This window comes from Mus musculus, chromosome 9, assembly GCF_000001635.26.
Source record: "Mus musculus strain C57BL/6J chromosome 9, GRCm38.p6 C57BL/6J".
Classification (NCBI taxonomy): Eukaryota; Metazoa; Chordata; class Mammalia; order Rodentia; family Muridae; genus Mus; species Mus musculus.
In genome coordinates, this window is record NC_000075.6 from 59,792,413 (window position 1) to 59,813,828 (window position 21,416).

Below are 21,416 nucleotides of genomic sequence, written 5' to 3' on the forward strand. Positions count from 1 at the left end.
ATTTATTGTATATGAGTACATTGTTACTGTCTTCAGACACACCAGAAGAGGGCATCAAATCTCATTACAGATGGTTGTGAGCCACCATGTGGTTGCTAGGATTTGAACTCGGGACCTCTGGAAAAAGTCAGTGCTGTTAACCACTGAGACATCTTTCCAGCTCCAGAAATAAAAATCTTAAACGATTATCATAGGTTTTAAACTGAGTTATAGGAAGGCATATGTGGTAGAAAATGGCTATGTGTAACTGTGTTCTATTTTATATAAGTACAAATTTGAAACCATAAAGTGATGACAAAAATGCCTTTCTTTCCTTCTTTCTGTCTTTCTTTCTTCCTTTCTTTTTTTCTAAGTCACTTATAAAGGCTAAAAGCATAGATAACATCTAGCTATACTTATTAACTAATGAATTAGGTTTTAAAATTACTCTTCCCATAAACATAGCATGTCTTAATCTTTGCTTTCTCATTGCATGTCATTGTAAACAATACTAATTGCAAAGTTTGCCTATGCCACTTGTGAAACATCAGCATGTGTAGGTGCTAGGTTTTTCCTCCAGACAAAGTATACTTTCATCACCATTTCAAGAATCATTTCATTACATAATCAAGAATGTATTGGTTTTGGATTTAATAGTTCTGGAAATAGATATCTCAGTTTATATATTATTGATGAATTATAATATAAAAAGTATAATTTATTTTACTCCCAAGAAGCTCTTCTGGTCTATATTTCATTTATCACACCAAGTGAATCATGCCTCTTTGGAAAGCAGGTAGGCCACTGCAAACTCTCTGCAAATATGATTGATTACTTGTACATACTTTGCTATGGAACTGTAGATTGGTCTGCATTTGTCTGAAATTAAAGTGCTGCTTAAGAATATGATGTGAGAATACTAGCTCATCCACTTACTGATATTGAGACCCTCAGAAGGTCACTTAATTTTTTTCTTTGCTTTTTTTTTTTAGTTAATCCTTTTATTCTTGCCTTCTATTTCAGAGAACAGTGGTCTTTGATCATCTCAGCATGTATGTGTTCTTTGCACTTTGGGTTATATTATATAGCAAGACTTTGTCTCAGAAAGACCAAAAAGTCACAGACCTGTAATCTAGCACTCAGGAAGGCTGAGGCAGGAATGTCAAGTTTAGACTAGCCTATGCTACTTAACAAATATGAGGCCAGCTTGAACTAAATAGTGAAATTTTCTAAAAACAAAAACCAATAACAACAACAACAATAACAAAATAAACAAAAATCAAGCAAAGAAAAAAAATCTTCAAAAATGGTCTTCAGAATTTGTATTAAATTTGATAATAGGTATGAAGAATTTGCTAGAGAACTGAACACTGAAGTGCTAGGGAAAAATGTCACTTCTATAGTTGCTGCCATCATTGGAATCAGAGTACATCTTTTTTATTTAAAGGAATTTTGTAGCTATAATTTACACGTGTGTGCATGTGCGCCCTCATGTGTGCCTGTTTGTTTTTTTTTTTTTTCTATTTGTTTAGGTATACATATGTAGAAGGTAGAGAACAATTTTGTTGTTCTCAGCTGTTTTCCACATCTATTTGTCTGTTTATTTTAAGACCTTGCCTTTCACTGGCCTGCAACTTGTAAGTAGGCTAGAGTGGCTAGCCAGCAAGACCCACCCATCGCCACCTTCATAGTGACACTTGCTACCATGTCCAGCTTTGAAAAATGTGGCCCCTAGAGATTAAACTCAAGCTTGAAGAGCAAGTATTTTACCTAATGGAATACTACCCCAGCCTATAATTTCCTGTTCTTAATACTCCTTTCAGCACAGTTAGTCCTGTTTATTATACTTTTCAAATAGCTAGAGCTCGACTTTGATTGCCTCTCTATTTAGTCCTGGCTGTCTTAGGACTTGGTAGGTAATGTAATTTTTAAAAGTTTTTTCTAAAATTAAAAAAAAAAAAAGAGTAAAAAAAAAAAAGTTTTTTCTGTTTTATTTTTCCAAGACTCTAGTTTATGATTTAGAAAAAAAATAATCTATAAAAAACTAGGATGGGGAATGGAGAGAGGGCTCAGGGGTTAAGAGCACTGATTGCTTTTCCAGAGGGCCTGAGTTCATTTCCCAGCATCCACATGGTAGCTCTCAACCATCTGTAATGGGAGCTGATACCCTCTTCTGGTGTGTATGAAGATAGTGACCATGTGCTCATATACATAAAATAAAACTTTATTAAAAAAAAACCTAGGGATAAGTATACATTTCTACTTATATATGTTTATGTTTATACTGCCCTGCTAGCCCCAAACTCACAGAGATCCTCCTCTCTCTGCCTTTGGGATTAAAGGTATTTGTCACTACACCCAGCTCCTGATTCTTTTTCTTCCAGGTGAATTCTAAAAATCAACTAATCATTCTGTGTATCTGTGTAGTGTATTCTTTCCTATTAGGTTTCCTTCATTGTATGTTTGGGGGAATAAATTAAACCTAATTTTCCCATGTAAGTTATTTGAACTTACATGACTAGTATTGTCCAGTTATTGAACTTGTAATCTGTTTTATTATATAAGATTATTTCTTCATCTTTTGAGACTATAGAGACTATATCTGACTAAGAGATGATATGACTGGTGGGTAGATATTTAGTAAATGCATATTTTCCATCTTCAATGGCTAATAGTATATTCAAATTAAGGCTTTTTATTATCATTAGGTTCTCTTGACCTTTGTTTTGTCAATTATAAAATATGGATGATAAATAAAATACCTAGACTATGTGGTGTTTTTTGTGTTTGTTATTTTTGTCCCACCTTGAACTCTCTGCTGCCCAGAATGATCTCCAAGTCTGAGGTAATCTCAGAGCTTTAGCTGACCTCATGCTTAGATAATAGGCCACCATGTCCAGCTTGATAATATGTTAATATGTTATCATTGTGACTTAACCTGCTCTGTGCAATTTCAATCTAAAGATCTAACTGCTTAAAGTCTTTTATGTTTGTTTATTTTCCCAAACATACAGTTCATTCATGATTTAGCAAAAAAAAATTATAAAAAACTAGGGATAAATATACATTTATAGTTAATATATGTTTATGTTTACACTTACCAGCGCTTACAACTCTCTCAGTTCTAGTTTTATATTGTTTCCCAGAGATAAGTTTGAGATCAAGCTCTAGTTATATACTGGGATGGTTGTTTTTAGTTTGTTCTAGCCTAGACTCACCTGTCAAAAGAGTCTCAGTTGAGGAATTATCAAGATTAATTGTCTTCTGGGCATTATACAGAAAGATCTAGTCCATTGTGGGCGGTGCCATTACATAATTTCGGGCCCTTTCCTGTATAAACATAGAGAGTACTAGGTGAGCACTACTAATAAACAACCAAACATGGAGGATCATACATTAATTTTCTCTCTGCTCTTGACTGATGTGATGCTTTAAGTTCCTGCCTTGACTTCCTTGAAATGATGGGTTTTGCCCTGGAACTGTAAGCTCAATAAATACTCTTTTCCCTCCAAATTGCTGTTTATCAGGTTGTTTTATCACAGCAACAGAAATGAAACAGAGCACTCACTGTGGTGGCTACTTTTGTTATGGTTTATGTTTAGCTTACCTTTTCCACATTTTAGGTTTTTTCTTCCCCTAGTTATTTTTGAATCTTGGTGTGTTTAAAGACTGGCTTCTAGAAAAGACTCATATAAGATAAGGATAGTTTTGGTCTAGGAAATTAAGTCTATCCTTGCTTTTTCTCTGCAACTGTCATTACAGAAACAGTTAAGGAAATCAAGGTAGTTTAAAAAAGTAAATTGTGAATTTGGTATTTCCTGAGACCATATGATACTGTGTGAATAAATATTTGATTGAGGATGACTGCAAATCTGAAAGGTTTCTCTTTCAGCATGTTTTTTACTTCACTTTCCCAGTATGTTAGGTTCCTGTTTCATTCACTTTGCAGCAAATAAGAACCACCTCAATTGTAAGACTTACTGCTGTGTGTGTTGCATTTATATAAACATGTTTACACTCTCTGTCATATTATTAAAAATGTAATAGTCTTTAAAATAAATAATGGAGGTCTTGGGTTAAATAAAAGAAAATCCCAACACACATGCAGTAGAGGACTGCAGAGTCTGTGTTCATTCAGAGATGATGCACCTAACCCTCTAGAGACTGGAGGCCCCAGGGAGTTTAGATGTCAGGTGGTGGTGGTGGGGCATCCACGTGGAGACAGGGGTGTGGGCAGGAGGTGTGGGATGTGGAAGAATTGGAGGGTAGACAGGGCGTGGGGGTATAAAATATAGAATGTAAAAAAAATATTAATTAAGAAACTTTAAATTTGTTTTCCTTTTTAAATATGTTTACTAAGTGTGATAGTACATATCTGTAATCCTAGTACTTTTAGGTTGAAGCAAGAAGTTTGCTGGGGGTTGAGGCCTGCCTGAATTACAGTGTGAAATTTTGTTTATTTTTATTTAAGATATTTTTTATTATATACTTGATCATATTCTTTTTCCTCTCCTTAATTCCTCCTGCATCTTTTCAACCTTCCTACTCACCTAGCTTGATTCACACACAACTCTCAAAGGAAAAACAAAATAAAAAAAAACCACAAAAAGACAAAATAATAGAAATAAATCAAAAGCTAAATAAATAAATCAAAAAACTAAACTGAAAAATACCCAGAAAATCTGGAATCCTCTTTGTGTTGTCTGGCTACTCCTGGGCATTGGACCTGTTTGGAGTTTTGTTGATATACCCAGTGTCACCCCATTGGAGAAAACGGATACCCCCTTTCCCAGCAGTTATCATTTCCAAGTAGCTTTTTGGTACCTGGTGTAACTTTGTGGTCACTTCTTCATGCTGGGATTTTGTCTGGTTTGAATGTTTTTAGATTTTATGTTGTCAGTCTCTGAGTTTATTCCTGTTTTGTCTGTAAATGCTGTTTCTTTCCAGCCATCCACCACCTCTGCTTCTTATAATATTTCTGCGTGTTTCATGTAGATCCTTGATCCTTGAGAGGAGGGCTTTGATGAAGGCATCCCATTTAGGGTTGCATTCTCTAAAGCTTCTTACTTTTTTGCATATTGTAGGTCTCCTCTGAATTTCCCATCTACTGCAAGAAGAAGCTTATCTGATAAGGGCTGATCTTTGTGCAATATAGCAATATGTCATTAGTAGTCATTCTACTGTTATATTCCTTTAGCACAGTGGTTCACAACCTTACCAATGCTGTAACCCTGTAATGCAGTTCCTCTTGTTGTGGAGGTTCTTGGGTTAAAAACAAACAAACAAAAACAAAACAAAACAAAAAAACCCCATACAATTATTTTTTGTTGCTACTTCATAAGTGTAATTTTGCTACTATTATGAATTGTAGTATAAATACCTGATATTTAGCATGGTCTTAGGTGACCCCTGTGAAAGGGTCGCTCAAGCCCCCAAAGGGGTCTCATCCCACAGCTTTAGAACTGCTGTTGTAGCAGAATAGTAGTAGTAGTAGTAGTAGTAGTAGTAGTAGTAGTAGTAGTAGTAGTAGTAGTAGTAGTAGTAATAGTGTTTTCTGTCCTGCCCAGAACAGTCTAGTCTCAGTTTCTTAGCCACTGCAACAGTGTCAGGTATGTTTCCAACTCATGAAACAGGCCTTAAACCCATTCAAGAAGTGGTTGGTTGCTCCCATAACGTTTGTGTCACTATTGCATCAGTGTATCTTGCAGCCAGGTCACACTATTGTATGTTGCAGGATTTGTAGCTGGGTAATATTGATGACTTTCTTCTCTTGTAGTATGCAAAAAGTAGCACCTTTCAGCCCTATGAACTCTAGTCAGTAGTACTGAAGTTTATAGTGGGCACCAGCTTGATTTTCCCCCCTTTTTTTTCTTTTTGGTTTTTCGAGACAGGGTTTCTCTGTGTAGCCCTGGCTGTCCTGGAACTCACTCTGTAGACCAGGCTGGCCTCGAACTCAGAAATCCACCTGCCTCTGCCTCCCAAGTGCTGGGATTAAAGGCTTGTGCCACCACGCCTGGCTGATTTTCCCATTTTTGATGGTGTAAGTGGTGTCTTCAGCAATAGGGCCTTGCTATTTTTAGGTTGTGGAGTATAATCAATAGCCTTGACAATAGCCAGTGATATTTGGGAGGAGATTCTGTAGGACCCCTTTTGCTAGCACAATAAGATGTAACCTATTCCCGACACTAAGGGCTTTACTTGGTGGCTTAAAATTAGTTGGTGTATTGTTTCCCATATTATGTGGTTTCTTCATTTAAATTCTTTTCTTTTTTTTTTTTTTTTTGGTTTTTTTTTTCGAGACAGGGTTTCTCTGTATAGCCCTGGCTGTCCTGGAACTCACTTTGTAGACCAGGCTGGCCTTGAACTCAGAAATCCGCCTGCCTCTGCCTCCCGAGTGCTGGGATTAAAGACGTGTGCCACCACGCCCGGCTTTAAATTCCTTTTTTTATGTATATATTTTAAGAAGTTTCTACAGTTGTAGGGTTCCATATGGTATTCCAAAGGGCTTTCAGTGTTAGTTTTTAATTCCCATATTCTCTTTTTTACCCTGGCCTCTTGTTTACCTCCCATTTTAACCCTTCTGTTCTAGTTTCCTTGTTAACTAACTCCTTACAACATTATATTCTGTTTGCCCTTACTTGGAAGATTCTCTTTCCCTCCTGGCCCATTACTAGGTACCCAAACTCTGAGGTTATTCTAAATGAAACATATGTGTCTAAATCTTAAAAGTAGTATCCCCATATAAGAAAGTATGCATTGTTTGTTTAAAAATAACAAAGCACAAATAAACAAGACTTTATTGCAGGCCAAAGAAAATTATTTAAACTTTTGGAGTGTGCATGTGTACCTTTCCACATGGAAAATTAAAATACATTAGTGTTCTAAACTCAAATTATGAATTTTAGACTTTGTTTCAAGATGTAATTGTCAAATCATAATACCTAGTAAGTTTTTTGAACATGTTGTAGATACTCTGTAAATATATTTACAAAATGAAGAAGCACTTTATTTCTCAAGGTCATGCAGTTCAGTATGTGATTCAATGATTGTACATGAAGTTATGGGAGTGAAAGTATTTATAGACCAGAAGAGACACAGAAAATTTATTTAAGAAAATGACATTGTCATAAGAGACAGTCTCAATAGGAGTATTGTCCTCTGAGAATGTGGGTTCCATATGTTAGTAGATAGACATATTTCACTATCTTGTTAAACAGTAAACTTCACATATCTGTCGTCTTCCAATTGGCTATTTGCGTAGATCATTTGGAGTTAGACTCCAAATGTTTGCTGAGGTTACTGAAATCAGGTCCCACGTAGTCAGGGTCTGATTGTTTGGCAGTTTCTGTTTTATTTTCAACCCCCTTTTCCCCCACATTTATTTCAGCAATTTGATCTCAGCACTGACTTGATGCTTACAATAAAACAGATGATTTCTTTGAATAATTAATGTATCATTTGCTAGGAAGATAGGCAGTAAAAAGGAAATTGAAGACCAAGGGAAGGGACGTTAGGGGGATGGAACGGGGAGTTGGTAGAAGGGTAACCAGGAAGGGGGATATCATTTGAAATGTAAACAAATAAAATGATTAATAAAAAAGAAAAATAAATTGAAGTTTGAGATGTTTTAGATAACCTCTTTATAAAGTGGTATGTGAACATGTAAAGGGATTGTGTATGTAATATTACTGTTGACTGTTTTTTGAGCTGAAACGCAAAAGTTATACTAAAAAGCATTCTTTGGTTAGTTGTTACCTTTCATGTTTTTTTGAGATGGGATCATGCTCTACAGTCCAGGCTGGCATAGAGTTTGTGATTCCCCTGCCTTTGTATCTGGAGTGTTGGGATTATAGGCATATGCTACTATATCCATAGACGCACACAGACACACACATTTTAAAATTTTCATGATATTTGTTTTGTGTACATGTGTATATGTGGTTACCTCTTTGTACATGTGAGTACCTGCAAAAATCAGAAGACATCAGATTCCCTTGAGTTGGAGTCATATGTAAGCATCCAGTGTGAGTGCTGGGAGCTGAACTCCAGTCTTCTCTAAGAGTAGCAAGCACTGCTAATGTCAGCATCATCTCCCCAGCTCATAAAATGTTTAATGTAAATATAGTGCTCAACAACCATATTCTTTCTTCCATCTGGCCTTAAACTCTGTGTGTAGTTGAGGCTATCCTCACATTCCTCATTCTCCTCCTCCTGCCTGCCTAGGTCTAGGATTATGGCACATGCTACCCCTTTGGAGTTCATATCTACTTTTTAAAATATAATTTAAAACTTTTATATTATATATTATATAATATATTATGTATTGTCTGTACATATGTGTGGAGGTGCATGTTTGTGTGTGCCACAGTGCACATTCCACTGCGTAGGAGTGTAGGTCAAAGAATAACTTGTGGAGTTAGTTCTTCAGTTTCCCTTTGTGTATTCTAGTGATCAAACTTGGGACATCAGGCTGGTCAATAGGGGCCCTTAACCTTCAGAGCCATTATGCCAGCTAAAGCTATTTTTTTAAAAAAATTATTTATTATTATTTCATGCATGTTTGATGTGTGAATGTGGATACACAGGTGTCAGGCATGTATGTGGGTTTTTTTTTTAAGTTACCAGTTTTTACTTTTATGTGGTTTGATTTCAGGTTTGTCAGGCTTGAATGATAAGTGCTTTTTTTCTGTTGAATTATCTTGCCATCCCATAACAACTAAAAAATACTTATTTTTATTTTATTTATGTGTATGTGTGTGTGCTTGTTTATGTGAATGTGTGCCAAATATATGCCTGTGCCCATGAAGGCCAGAAAGGAGCGTTGGATGCCTTGAAGCTGGAGTTCCAGGTGATTGTTAGACACCTGATGCCAGCACAAGGAACTAAGTTGCTTCTTCTGGAAAAACAGCAAGTTTTCTTAAATGATCTTTCCAGCCCGAATAACTTTTTACTGATTTCATGTGACATGTTTTTCTAGGGTCTTCTATTTTGACATAATGCTTTCTAGGGGTCTTCTATTTTGACATAATGCTTTTCCCCACTCTCATGATCATTATGGTGTGTGTGTGTGTTTATTTTTACTATTATTATATTTTCTTTATATATCTACTATAACACCAACTGGTTTATATTATATAAATCTAGGCTTCACTTCTCAACCATATACTATCCTGATTTTTTTTTTTTGTGTGTGTGTGTTTAATTCAAGACCCTACTTTTGAGTGCTATTAAAATCAAACTTGCTATCCACATATTTTATAAATACTGCTGGCTTTCTAACTTGTCTCTTTTGACATCCTAAGCTGGTTATTGTTAAGGGAAGATTAAAAAGTACTATTAATATTTGGTAGGTATGTTTACTTTATCTTTACTCAGAAGAGAGGTTTAATGGGTCAGATTATATTTAAATATTCTGTTTTACTTTGCATTTACACAGGGCCCTACTTAAATTAATGGGTGGCTTACATTGTTTTTAACAAGTAAATGTGATATATATTTTCTTCCACCTCTTGTCTTAAGCAGGATTGCTTCACAGTGGAGGGAGAAGATTTGAGGCATGACTTTGAACGCTTACAGTTGGCCATGGAAATGGTAGGATTTCTTCCCAAGACACGAAGACAGTGAGTTTTAAATTTTTTCATTTACTGTAGTTTTATTATCTACAGTAGTATACAAAACATGATGCGTCTGTAAGAGATCTCCATCTTAGTTCTTTTAAAAACATTTTGTATTCTTTGACAGTTTTATACATGTATACATCTTTATTATTTCATCTTTAGCTTCCTTTTCCTCCTTCTATAACCCAACAAATAGAATTAGTATTGCTTGCATAGGCATGGAGCCTACCTGCAGTCACATCTATGAAGAAAGATGACTTCCTCTCCCTCAGTAGCCACCAAATTCCAATAACTCCTCTGCTAGCAATGGAGCCTTGCGAATACTTCCCTTAGCCATGCTGAGATTATTCACTAGCTTGACTTTGCTCAGGTTTTTGCAGGTTACCATGGAGTCTCTGAGTTGGTAAGTTCAGTGACCACGTAATGTTCAGAAGATACCATCTTGCAGCACAGCTCTCCATTGTTTGGCTCTTGACCCTGTCTTCTATAGTATATTCTGAGCATTGTGGGATTTATATACAAGTCTCTTTAGGGCAGTCCTCAATAGTTACTTATTCTTAACACTTTGACCATTTATGAGTCTCTGCATTGACTGCCCACTGCCAGAAGAATCTTCTTTGACTATAGTTGACAGCAGCACTAATCTATGGGTATAACATATATTTAGAAGGCAGTTTGACAGAAAGTCTTTAGCAAAATAATGGTAGTGGGTCCCTCTACTGGGGCTATGACTGCTTAATTTCCTGGGCCCTTGGCTATGGTTACAGTATTAGCCATGCATTTCCCCCCCCTGTGGAGCAGGCCTCAGCTCCATCAAAAAAAATAGTTGGCTATCTTCACAGCAGTCATTCCATATTCTTTGGTTCTTTTGAACAGTTTTATAAATGGCATCACTATTGCCTTAGTCATATTAAGGCTGGTGAGATAGCTCAGTGGGTAAGAGTACCCGACTGCTCTTCCGAAGGTCCAAAGTTCAAATCCCAGCAACCACATGGTGGCTCACAACCATCTGTAATGAGATCTGACTCCCTTTTCTGGGGTGTCCGAAGACAGCTACAGTGTACTTACATATAGTAAAAATAAATAAAAAATTCTTTAAAAAAAAAAAGGGTTTGAGTGTCCTCCTGCTCCCCTTTTCACTATATAATCTTTGAGAAACTGATGGAAGCTAAAATACTTTATTAAGATGTATGTTCATAAACATTTGCATATAAATTGAGGACTTCATGAAGCTTCTTGAAGCTGTATATAGACATAACTTAAAAACTACTATTTTTACTATATTACTATATTACAGTGTTTTACTTTCTATATCTGATCTTTAGTGTTATACATTTCTATATGTAATATTACATGCATATTTTCATGTTTTCTCTTATTTTAAAATTTCTTCATATGTAACTGTAGCCCCATGATAATAAAGTGCTTTCCTCCCATACACAAAACCATAGACTCAATCCCTGGCAGCAGCACCCTCAAAAATCAGGCAATAAAACAAAACAGAAAAAACAACAAAGTTTTTATACATGGTAATATAAGCAGAATGATAATGTAAAAACTTTTGATAGGGCTGGAGAGATGACTCCTTGGATTGAAGTGCTTGCTATGGAAACGTGAGAGATGGAGTTCAGATCCTTAGACACTTTTATATCTAGCCAATTTTAGAACAGTTTCTGAAGTGTGTGTGAGATTCATGTTACATGTAATTTGTTTAATATTTAACATACAGTTTAAATAATAAAGTTTAAAATTACTAATCTTTTGTGAAGATTAAATACTTCATACTTTGTATGGGTGAATTTGTTTTGGATTTTGGAGTAAAATGAGCTTTGAGAATACACACTGCAAACTTTAATCTGTGCTTTTATTTTCATAGGATTTTCTCTCTGCTCTCAGCAATACTACATTTGGGTAATATCTCATATAAAAAGAAGACCTATCGGGATGACTCTATTGATATCTGTAATCCTGAAGTACTACCCATTGTCTCAGAATTATTAGAAGTGAGTCATTTGATTTCGGTTCTTATTTTAGATACTGGGTAATGTCTTACTTTTATTTTATATATCCTTTAACTTGTAAGTGGGTTTATTTACTTAAAATTTAACTTATTTGATACTATTTTAAAGTAATGTTTCCAGAAGTTGGAATCTCTCTGGATCCCTGCCTTACTTGCCAGGATCCTGAGGACTGTGTTTTCTTCCTTGCCTTCACTTGCTCCCAATACATATAATCTCTCAGTTATTTGATTAGAATGAGTATTTCCACTCTAGATTGTATAATGTCCTGGGCACATGCCAGTGTTGGTCTTTCAATTTGAGATTTTTCAAATTGTGGTTAGATGATTTGATTTGAAGATGGGTATCTTGGTGAGTAGAGAGAATAGGTAGAACTACCAATTTTTTTTCTTAAGCGGCTTGAGGAGGACTTAAAGGTCAGGTCCCATGCTTCTTTGTACATCAGGCTCTTTTCCACCGTTCTTCTCAGAGTTATGGTGTGTTGTAATTTCCAGATAACTCTTCATCTTTCCAGATTTACCCCCATCAAATTAGTATTTTTCTTTTAGGGCTGTCTCACCTGACAGATGAAGTGAATATATGGGTGTATTTTAACTGTTTATCTACAACAAATTTTCATGCGTAATCATTTGTACCTGTATAAAAATAATGATTTCATACTCATATCTGTAAATTCATTTTTCAAACTAGTGTTCAATTTTTTCCTCTTACATGTGTATAAACTCCCACTACCTCAGACAGAAATCTACCATTTCACCCTCTATTACTCATATACTTCTCACTAACAGGATTCATTTTATAACAGTATTGAATAACACCAGTTTCCTTGTGAGAAATGGTTTTAGATTAGAAACCAGTTTTTACAGGTGCTCCTTTGGCTTTAGTTGTGGATTGCATTTGTCTTAAGTGTTATTTCGCTCTTCATCTTTTCTTCCTCTTTCTTCCGTTGAGATGATATCATATATTTGTTATATAGCTAGAGTATCTCATCATGCCCTGTACTCCTTCTGGAATCCCTTTCTGCCTTAAGTAATTTTTAAAAATTTGTATACAGTAGGGCCCACTTTTTGTGCCGAATGTTTTTTTACAAATATATAAAGTCATGCATCCACTATTATAGTCTTAGACAGAATCTTTTCACTGCTCTAAAACTCCTCTTCACATTAATTTGTATTTTTCACATGTAATATAATTGTAGTTATATAGATATTAGTATTTTTGGAATGACTTACTTTACTTGGTAGAGTGCATTTAAGATGCATTCTTTTAGCCTAGGTAGTAGTGGTGGCCGCAGCAGCAGAACATGCACTCCATTAATCCCAGCACTTGGGAGGCAGAGGCAGGTGGATCTCTGTGAGTTCAGTGCCAGCCTTCTCTACATAGTAAGTTTGAGAACAGCCAGGACTATATAAAGAGACCTTGTCACAAAAACAAACAAACAAAAACACCATTCTTTTACCTCTGGGTAATATTTATAGTGTGTGTGTATACTATAATTGTTAATCCACTTATGAATTGAAGAACTGTCTTACTTGTTTCTGGTTTGGAGCAGTCAGGATTAGCTTGATGTGTTTTTTGGTTTTTTATTAATTAATTTATTTTTTTACACTCCCTATTTTATTCCCACCTACCCACCCTCCAAATGTTCCACATCATACCTCCTCCCTACCCCCTACCCCACCTTACCTCTAAACTTCCTGGGGCCTCCAGTCTCTTGAGGGTTAGGTGCATCACCTCTGAATGAACACAGACCCAGAAGTTGTCTACTGTATATGTGTTGGGGGCCTCCTATCAGCTGGTATATGCTGCCTGTTTGGTGGTCCAGTGTTTGAGAGATCCAACACTGGGGGTCCAGATTTATTGAGACTTCTGTTCCTCCTACAGGGTCGCCCTTCTCCTCAGCTTCTTTCAGCCTTCCCTATTTCAACAACAGAGGTCAGCTGCTTCTGTCCATTGGTTGGGTGCAAATATCTGCATTTTTTTTTTAAGTATAGTCTAGAGTTTATTTAGGGCATGGGGAGGGGAGTTGAGAGAGTAGTAGAGGCAGAGAAAGGCAGACAAAAGGAGAGAGTAGATAAGTGGAGGCTGGCCATGACCACGTGGAGAGAGGGCGGGGGGGGGGAAGGGAATGGAGATAGAGGGGGCACAAGGCGGAGGGGGAGAGGCAAGAGTGTAAGAGGGTAAGAGAGCTGCATCTGACTCAGCTGCTTGCTGGGTCTTCTGGAGTGTGGTCATGCTAGGTTGTGAGTGCTTTGTAGCCTCAGTGAGGCCTTGGGACCTCCCCTTGAGCTTCTTTTCCTGAGGCTCCTCTCCATTTCCATCCCTGTAATTCTTCCAGACAAGAACAATTAGGGATCAGAGTTGAGACTGTAGGATGGCAACCCCATCCTTCACTTGATGTCCTGTCTTCCTGTTGGAGGTAGAGTCTATAAGTTCCCTCTCCCTACTGCCTGGCTTTTCATCTAAGGTCCCTCCCTTTGAGTCCTGGGAGTCTTTCACCTCTCAGGTCTCTAGTGCATTCTGGAGGGTCCTCCAAACTCCTTCCTGTGTTTGCCTGTTTACATTCTTTCTGCTGGCCCTCAGGGCTTCAGTCCTTTTTTCTCCTCACCCAATACCAGATCAGGTTTCCCTCTCTCCCCCATTTATCCCCTACCCCATCCACTTTCCCTCCCTGGTCCCTCCCTCCCTCCCTTCCTCTCCCCCCACTTGTGATTGCTTTCTTTTCTCTCCCAAGTGGGACTGAGTTGTCTTCATTTGGACACTTCAGCTTGTTGAGCTTTTTGAGTTCTGTGGAATGTATCTTGGGTAGTCTGTATTTTTATTTTTTATTTAGCTAAAATCCACTTATTAGTGAGTACATACCACGCATGTCCCTTTGGGTCTGAGTTACCTCACTCAGGATGATATTTTCTAGTTCCATCCATTTGCCTGCAAAACTCAGGATGTCCTCATTCTTAATAGCTGAGTAGTACTCCATTGTGTAAATGAACCACATTTTCTGTATCCATTCTTCTTTCGTGGGACATCTAGGTTGTTTCCAGCTTCTGGCTATCATGAATAAGGCTACTATGAATATAGTGGAAGACTTGCCCCTGTGGCATGGTGGGACATCTTTTGGGTATATTCCCAAGAGTGGTGTAGCTGGGTCTTCAGGTAGATCTACTTCCAATTCTCTGAGGAACCTCCAGATTGACTTCCAGAGTGGTTGTACCAGTTTGCAATCCCACCAGCAATGGAGGAGTGTTCCTCTTTCTCCACATCCTCTCCAACATGTGTTGTCACCTGAGGTTTTGATCTTAGACATTTGGATTGGTGTAAGGTGGAATCTCAGAGTCGTTTTGATTTGCATTTCTCTGATCACTAAGGACTTTGGATATTTCTTTAGGTGCTTCTCCACCATGCGATATTCCTCAGTTATGAATTCTTGGTTAAGTTCTATACCCCATTTTTTGATTGGGTTGTTTGATTTTTTTGGTGATTAACTTCTTGAGTTCTTTATATATTTTGGATATTAGCCTCTGTCAGATGTGGGGTTAGTGAAGATTTTTTTCCCAATCTGTAGGTTGCTGATTTGTCTTATCGACTATGTCCTTTGCCTTACAGAAGCTTTCCAGTTTCATGAAGTCCCATTTATCAATTCTTGATCCTAGAGCATGAGCCATTGGAGTTCTATTTATGAAATTTCCCCCCCCCCCCCCCCCCGTGCCAAGGAGTTCAAGGCTCCTTCCCACTGTCTTTTCTATTAGATTCAGTGTATCTGGTTTTATGTTGAGGTCCTTGATCCAGCTGCTAAAGTGCTTGTTATACAAGCATGATTACCTGAGTTTGGATACACATACTCAAGGAAAAGCTGGTTTTGTCATGAATCTAGGGTAAAGCTAGCACTGGGCAGGTAAATGTGGGAGAGGATGGCAGGAAAGCCAAATATCCTGAGCTTACTGGACAATCAGGATAGCCAGCCAGTCAGTGAGCTCTGGTTCCATAAGAGAGACCTTGCCCGAAAAAATAAGGTAGAATGTGGTAGAGTGGCCATGTCTTAAATCACAGTGCTCAGGAAGAAGAGGCAGATGGATCTTTTGTGAGTTCTAGGTCAACCTGGTCTACATAGTTCCAGGTCAGCCAGGGCTATATAGAGATATCCTGTCTCAGAAAACAAAAAAGCAAAACAAAATAAAATCTGATGGGCAGAAATAAGCCTAATATTGATTCCTGTCTTATTAATTAATTAATTAATATTGATTCCTGTCTTCTATAGCACCTGTATACATATACACATCCACTCACACACCCTGCACACATACACAGCAAATATTTTGTACTGAAAATTATTTTATGATGGGCAGAAATAAGCCTAATATTGATTCCTGTCTTATTAATTAATTAATTAATATTGATTCCTGTCTTCTATAGCACCTGTATACATATACACATTCACTCACACACCCTGCACACATACACAGCAAATATTTTGTACTGAAAATTATTTTATGTGTATAAGTATTTTGCTTGTATGTACATATGTGTGCCACATGTGTGCTTGATTGACCAAGAAGTTTACAAGAAGATGTCAAAATATTTGGAACTGGAATTATGATGGTTGTGAGCCATTACATGGGCAATCAGAACTGAAACCTTATCCTCTGCAAGAACAAGTTTTTAACCACTGATCACCAGTCCCCCTTTTTATTCATTTTTTAAATAATTCAGTCAGGTGTTGATGGTACATGCTTGGAACCCCAGCACTCAGGAGTTTAAACCAGTCTAGGCTACAAAGTGAGCCCCTGTCATAAATAAACAGGATAGTATTGACTTCTGTGGTAAGAGTAAAAACAAAGAGTCATCTCTATCTCAAAGTATAATATTCATATTTAAAAATATATTTCTGGAACATATGTACTCGGAGTATTCCTCAAATTTAAGGAGTGCTCCTATCCTTTAGTCTTTCTATTCATTAGATTGTGAAGTCTAGAAAAGCATGTGTGTAGTTACATACATACATACATACATACATACATACATACATACAAACATATGTGTATGTGATAGCTGTCTGTGATTCTGGTGAGAACTCATGACCTTTTACAGGCTAGACAAGCTCTCTAGAGTTAAATACTCACTTGGAAGCATGCATTGAAAAGATACCATTTGTTACCCTTTTATCTATTTTAGGTAGAGGAATTATGGATTAGTGATATGCTTAAATTCTACTTTAGTCATTATTAGGATTGCCTATGTATTTTCTTTGCATTTCTTTATATTGATTGCATATTTCTAACTTTCATTAAAGTTTTTTTTTTTTTTACTTAGCTTTTCAATATAAGTCGTTTTCTCTCATAAATCTTACATGTTGAATATATTATTCTGCTTTCTAGGTTAAAGAAGAGATGCTATTTGAAGCATTAGTTACAAGGAAGACGGTGACAGTGGGAGAAAAGCTTATTTTACCATATAAACTGGCAGAGGTATGATTTTCTTGTGCACAAAGTATTTTGAATATTCTAGAATAGAGTTTCTAGGGGGTTTTCCTTTCCCCTTTTTAAAAGTGAAGCTGACATTAGGTAAAATGTATTAATTAAAATATTTTCTAGGAAAACTGAATTTCCCATACATTTGAAAGCTTAAAATTTTGCGTGGCTTTATATTTACTTACATATTAAAATGTAATAAGACAAAACAAAAATTGTCACATTGAAGTGACAAGCCAGCAGCAAGAAAAGAGTCCAAGAGAAGGCTTAAAAATCAGAGACCCACTCATTTGCATACTTAAGAGTCCAATAAAAACACAAATTTGAAGACCATAGAAGACCTGGTACAGGCCCTGTGTATGCTGCTTCCGTCTCTGAGTTTCATGTGTGCTTTGCTCATACTGATTTAGAGAACCTTCTTTTCTTCATTCCCATTGGCTCTTACAGTATTTCTGCCTCCTTTTCCACGGGGAGGGATTTGATGAAGACATCTCATTTAGGGCTCAGTGTTCCAAGGTCTCTCACTTTGTGTCTGGCTGTGGGTCTCTGTATTTATTTCCATCTGCTGCAGAAGGAAACACTGATGATGGCTGATTTTTTGGGTTTTTTTGTTTGTTTGTTTGTTTGTTTGTTTTAAGACCAGTATATTTGGTTTACCCTAGGTTCCTGGGATTTCTAGTTCTTGTTCATTCATGCAGGGTTAGGTATGGATTCCATGTTGTGGAGTAGGTGTTAAGTCAAATCAAATATTGGTTAACCCCACAAGCTTTGTGCCAACAATGCCCTACCATATCTTGCAGGCAGGATACAAGTGTAGATCCATGGGTTTGTGGCCAGCTTGGTGTTTACAGTTCTCCTTTGGTAATTTGCAGAGTACCTTTCTGTAGCAGAGACTTGGTGTGGTTTTAAATAGTAAGCTTTCATTTTTTTTCCTCAAGGTTCTTTGATAAAAAATAGTTATTAATTTATGCGTATCGTTGTTTCGTCTGCATTTATGTCTTAGTAACGTATGTATGCAGTGCCTATGGAATACAGAGTTAGAGACGTGTGAGCTGCCTTGTAGGTGCTGGGAACTGAATCCAGGTCCACTAGAAGAGGAGTCAGTGCTCTTAACCGCTGAGCAGTCTTTCCAGTCCCTCTTAAGGATTTTAATTTTTGTTTATCTTTCCATCCTATTGAACTGTGGATCTGGTATATATTAGATAAGTATTCTACCACAGAACTAAATCCCCAGCCTCTCTTAATTATTCTATTTCATTTTAATATTGTAGGGCAAACAGATGATAGATAGAATTATAATTGAGAGCAATATTTCACCCCAGCGGTTATTTCTTCTTCCTTATTATTTTTCCTTAGTCATTTTCTGCTCAGCATACTTTGTCTTATTTCCTTTTTTTTTTTTTTTTAACTGCTGGCCAGTCTTTTAAAGTTTATTTAACATCCTTTTTGTTTCTTACTAAATTCTTTGTTTTTCTTTTTTCTTTTTTCCTAAAAATACAAAAAACAAAGGAACAAACAAAAAAACCTCACCAAAATCCATGGTGGGAACAAAGCTATTCGTGGCAGCTAAGAATCAGTGCATATCACAAGAAAGGATTAGGGCAAGATATAATCCCCAAGACACACTCCAGTGACCCACTTCCCCCCTCCAGGCACCTTTTATAGTTCTCCCACTTCTCATAAATCCATCAGTGGAATTAATTATTGATTCCATTAGAGTTCTTATAATATTATCTCTGCAGATGCCCCTGTGGACACATACAGACATGTAAATTTCTAACATCTCAGTCATCTTAAGTCCAGTCAGGCTAGTAGTGAACATTAACTGTCACAGGAGGGAAATATGCACAGCATGTCTGTAGGGAATTGGATATTTGAGGGCCATGCTAGTCACTGAAGATAAGACCAGAAGCTACGATAGAAGATGCTTTTTGTGCAGAGTGGTGACATGCTAATCAAAGGAAAAACAAATGTCATTTGAAATGACCAGTAAGACTGAGTAATGACTTAAATAATGGGAGACATGGTAGAAATGGATATGGTAGGCCAGACTGCATAGCATATGGAATGACTAGAGAGTATAGCATGAGGTAGAAGTTACAGGGCTATAAGTATAGACTAATTTGGTAGTTTGGTGTGTGTGGATTTTTTTTTAATTTTAAGATTTATTTGTTTATATATATGAGTGCTCTATTGTATACTGTCATGACTACATGACAGAAGAAGGCATCAGATCCCATTATACATGGTTGTGAGCTACCGTGTGATAGCTGGGAATTGAACTCAGGACCTCTGGAAGAGCCAGCCAGTGCTCTTAACCTCTGAGCCATCTCTTTAGCCTCTGTTACTGTATCTTATTGAAATTATTACCATTCTACTTTGCACTTATGATTCTCTTTGTGTTTTGTAGGCTGTGACAGTGAGAAACTCCATGGCTAAGTCTTTATATAGTGCTCTGTTTGACTGGATAGTGTTTCGTATTAATCATGCACTTCTGAATAGTAAAGATTTGGAACAAGATACTAAGGTAAAGATCTGTTGTATTATATTTTACCTGAAGACTATTTAATAAACTGGTGAGTACTTGAACTTTTAAGGGATAGAATTATGTAGTTGTATCAACTTAGTTATTTATTTTTCTATTCAGGTTAACCATTTTGTGTGTCTTTGCACATATTTACATGCTATGAACATTATACACAGAGTTGTATATTAAAAGTAGAAATAGAAACAAAATCAGATTTTGTATTGTTTTAGTGTTTGCTTTCCATATAAAAACTCTTCAAATAGATTTCTGTAAAAATACATTTTAACATAAGATTTCTTGGACTATATCATTATATATTTTAATAATTGTGTAATACTAGCTGGGCATGATGGTTCACACCATTAATCCCAGTACTTGGGAGACAGAGGCAGGTGGATGTCTGGGTTTGAGGACAGCCAGCAGGTCGACTGACAGAGAGAGTTCCAGGACAGTGAGGGTTACACAGAGAAATCCTGTCTGGAGTGTGTGTGTGTGTGTGTGTGTGTGTGTGTGTGTGTAATTGTAACAGTTAGTGTGATTTTTACCTTAGATGGGCTAATGAGAGAAACTATCCTTCTGTCTCATTTGTTGCCCTGCTTTTTGGGAATGAAAGTCAAACACTTGTTATGTTTTTCTTAATCTTGTTTCTCCTCTGTATTATTTATTTATATCTCGGTTGAATTTTATCTTTCTACTTTTTTCTTTCTTAGGAGCTATTGTGAACATTTTGGAGATTTAGTTTGATGCATACTGTTTTCTCTCTTAAGTACTTTTAAAATATTTACTCATGCTGTAAGTTTCTGTTCATCCATTCTGTCATTCTTTTATCATCTTTCACTTACACATTTACTTATAAGAAGGTTTCTTCCAGCCCAAGTTTATAAAATATTTAGTATTATGCTTTTAGAATTTTTTTAAATTGGAACTTTTGTTTTGTTTTTGTTACTTTTTGAAATAGGGTCTGTCTACATAGCCTTGGATGTCCTGGAGCTCACTATGTATGCCTGACTGGTCTCAAACTAACAGATCTACCTGTTTTTGCCTGTTGTGTTCTGGGAGTAAAGGCATGTGTCCCATGCCCTGCCTTTTGTTTGTTTGCATTTTTAAGGCAAGATATTGCAGCTTAGGTATGACTTGACCATTCTCCTGCTTCTTCCTCGTGAGTGATGGAATTATAGGTATATGCTACCACACCGTCTCTGGATTTTATTTTAATGTGATGGGTTACATACATATAGTTTTAATAATTTCAGGTCCATTTTAATTTTTAATAGCCATTAGTGTCCAGTTTGCTTAATCTGCTTAAAATGTTATTTTTATTGTTTACTCCTACTGACTCAAGGAAAAATTTTTTATATTTTTGAAAAGATTTATTTATTTATCTTATGTCTGTGAATACAAGGTCACTGTCTTCAGACAAATCAGAGGAGGACACTGGAAATCATTACAGATGTTGTGAGCCACCATGTGGTTGCTGGGAACTGAACTTAAGGCCTCTAGAAGAGCAGTTGGTGCTCTTAACCTCTAAGTTATTTTTTCAGCCCCTATTCTTATTTTTTTTTATAGTTCAAGTAGTTCCATAGTTATAAAATTAAATCTCAGTCTTATTATTCAGTGAACTTACTTGTGAAGGACATTATTTCCTTCTATATATCTAGATTTTTCAGTAGCCCCAACTAAGTAAATCTCTCTTGATACATTTTCAAAATGTCCTGCATGTTCATCATAATAGTTTGCTTACTGTGTCTGTTAGTACCAGTGGGGTGTGGGGAGTTAATTCCCTTTCAGAGCTAATGGTGGTTTTCAACGT

At 36.6% G+C, this 21,416-nt stretch overlaps 1 protein-coding gene across 13 annotated transcripts in view; it reads left to right on the plus strand.

Moving 5' to 3' along the window:
* Myo9a (myosin IXa) overlaps nucleotides 1-21,416 on the plus strand; it is a 178,019-nt gene that overhangs the window by 41,565 nt on the left and 115,038 nt on the right. For 8 of the 13 annotated variants that reach the window (XM_006511209.4, XM_006511208.3, XM_006511212.3 and 5 more), the window contains 4 exons: nucleotides 9,499-9,599; nucleotides 11,473-11,599; nucleotides 16,987-17,076; nucleotides 19,490-19,606. In XM_006511209.4, coding sequence (XP_006511272.1) covers nucleotides 9,499-9,599; nucleotides 11,473-11,599; nucleotides 16,987-17,076; nucleotides 19,490-19,606 — 435 coding nt within the window. The remainder of the gene's footprint in view (nucleotides 1-9,498; nucleotides 9,600-11,472; nucleotides 11,600-16,986; nucleotides 17,077-19,489; nucleotides 19,607-21,416) is intronic. The other 5 variants (XM_006511210.3, XM_017313399.2, XM_006511220.3 and 2 more) reach the window with 1 other exon arrangement.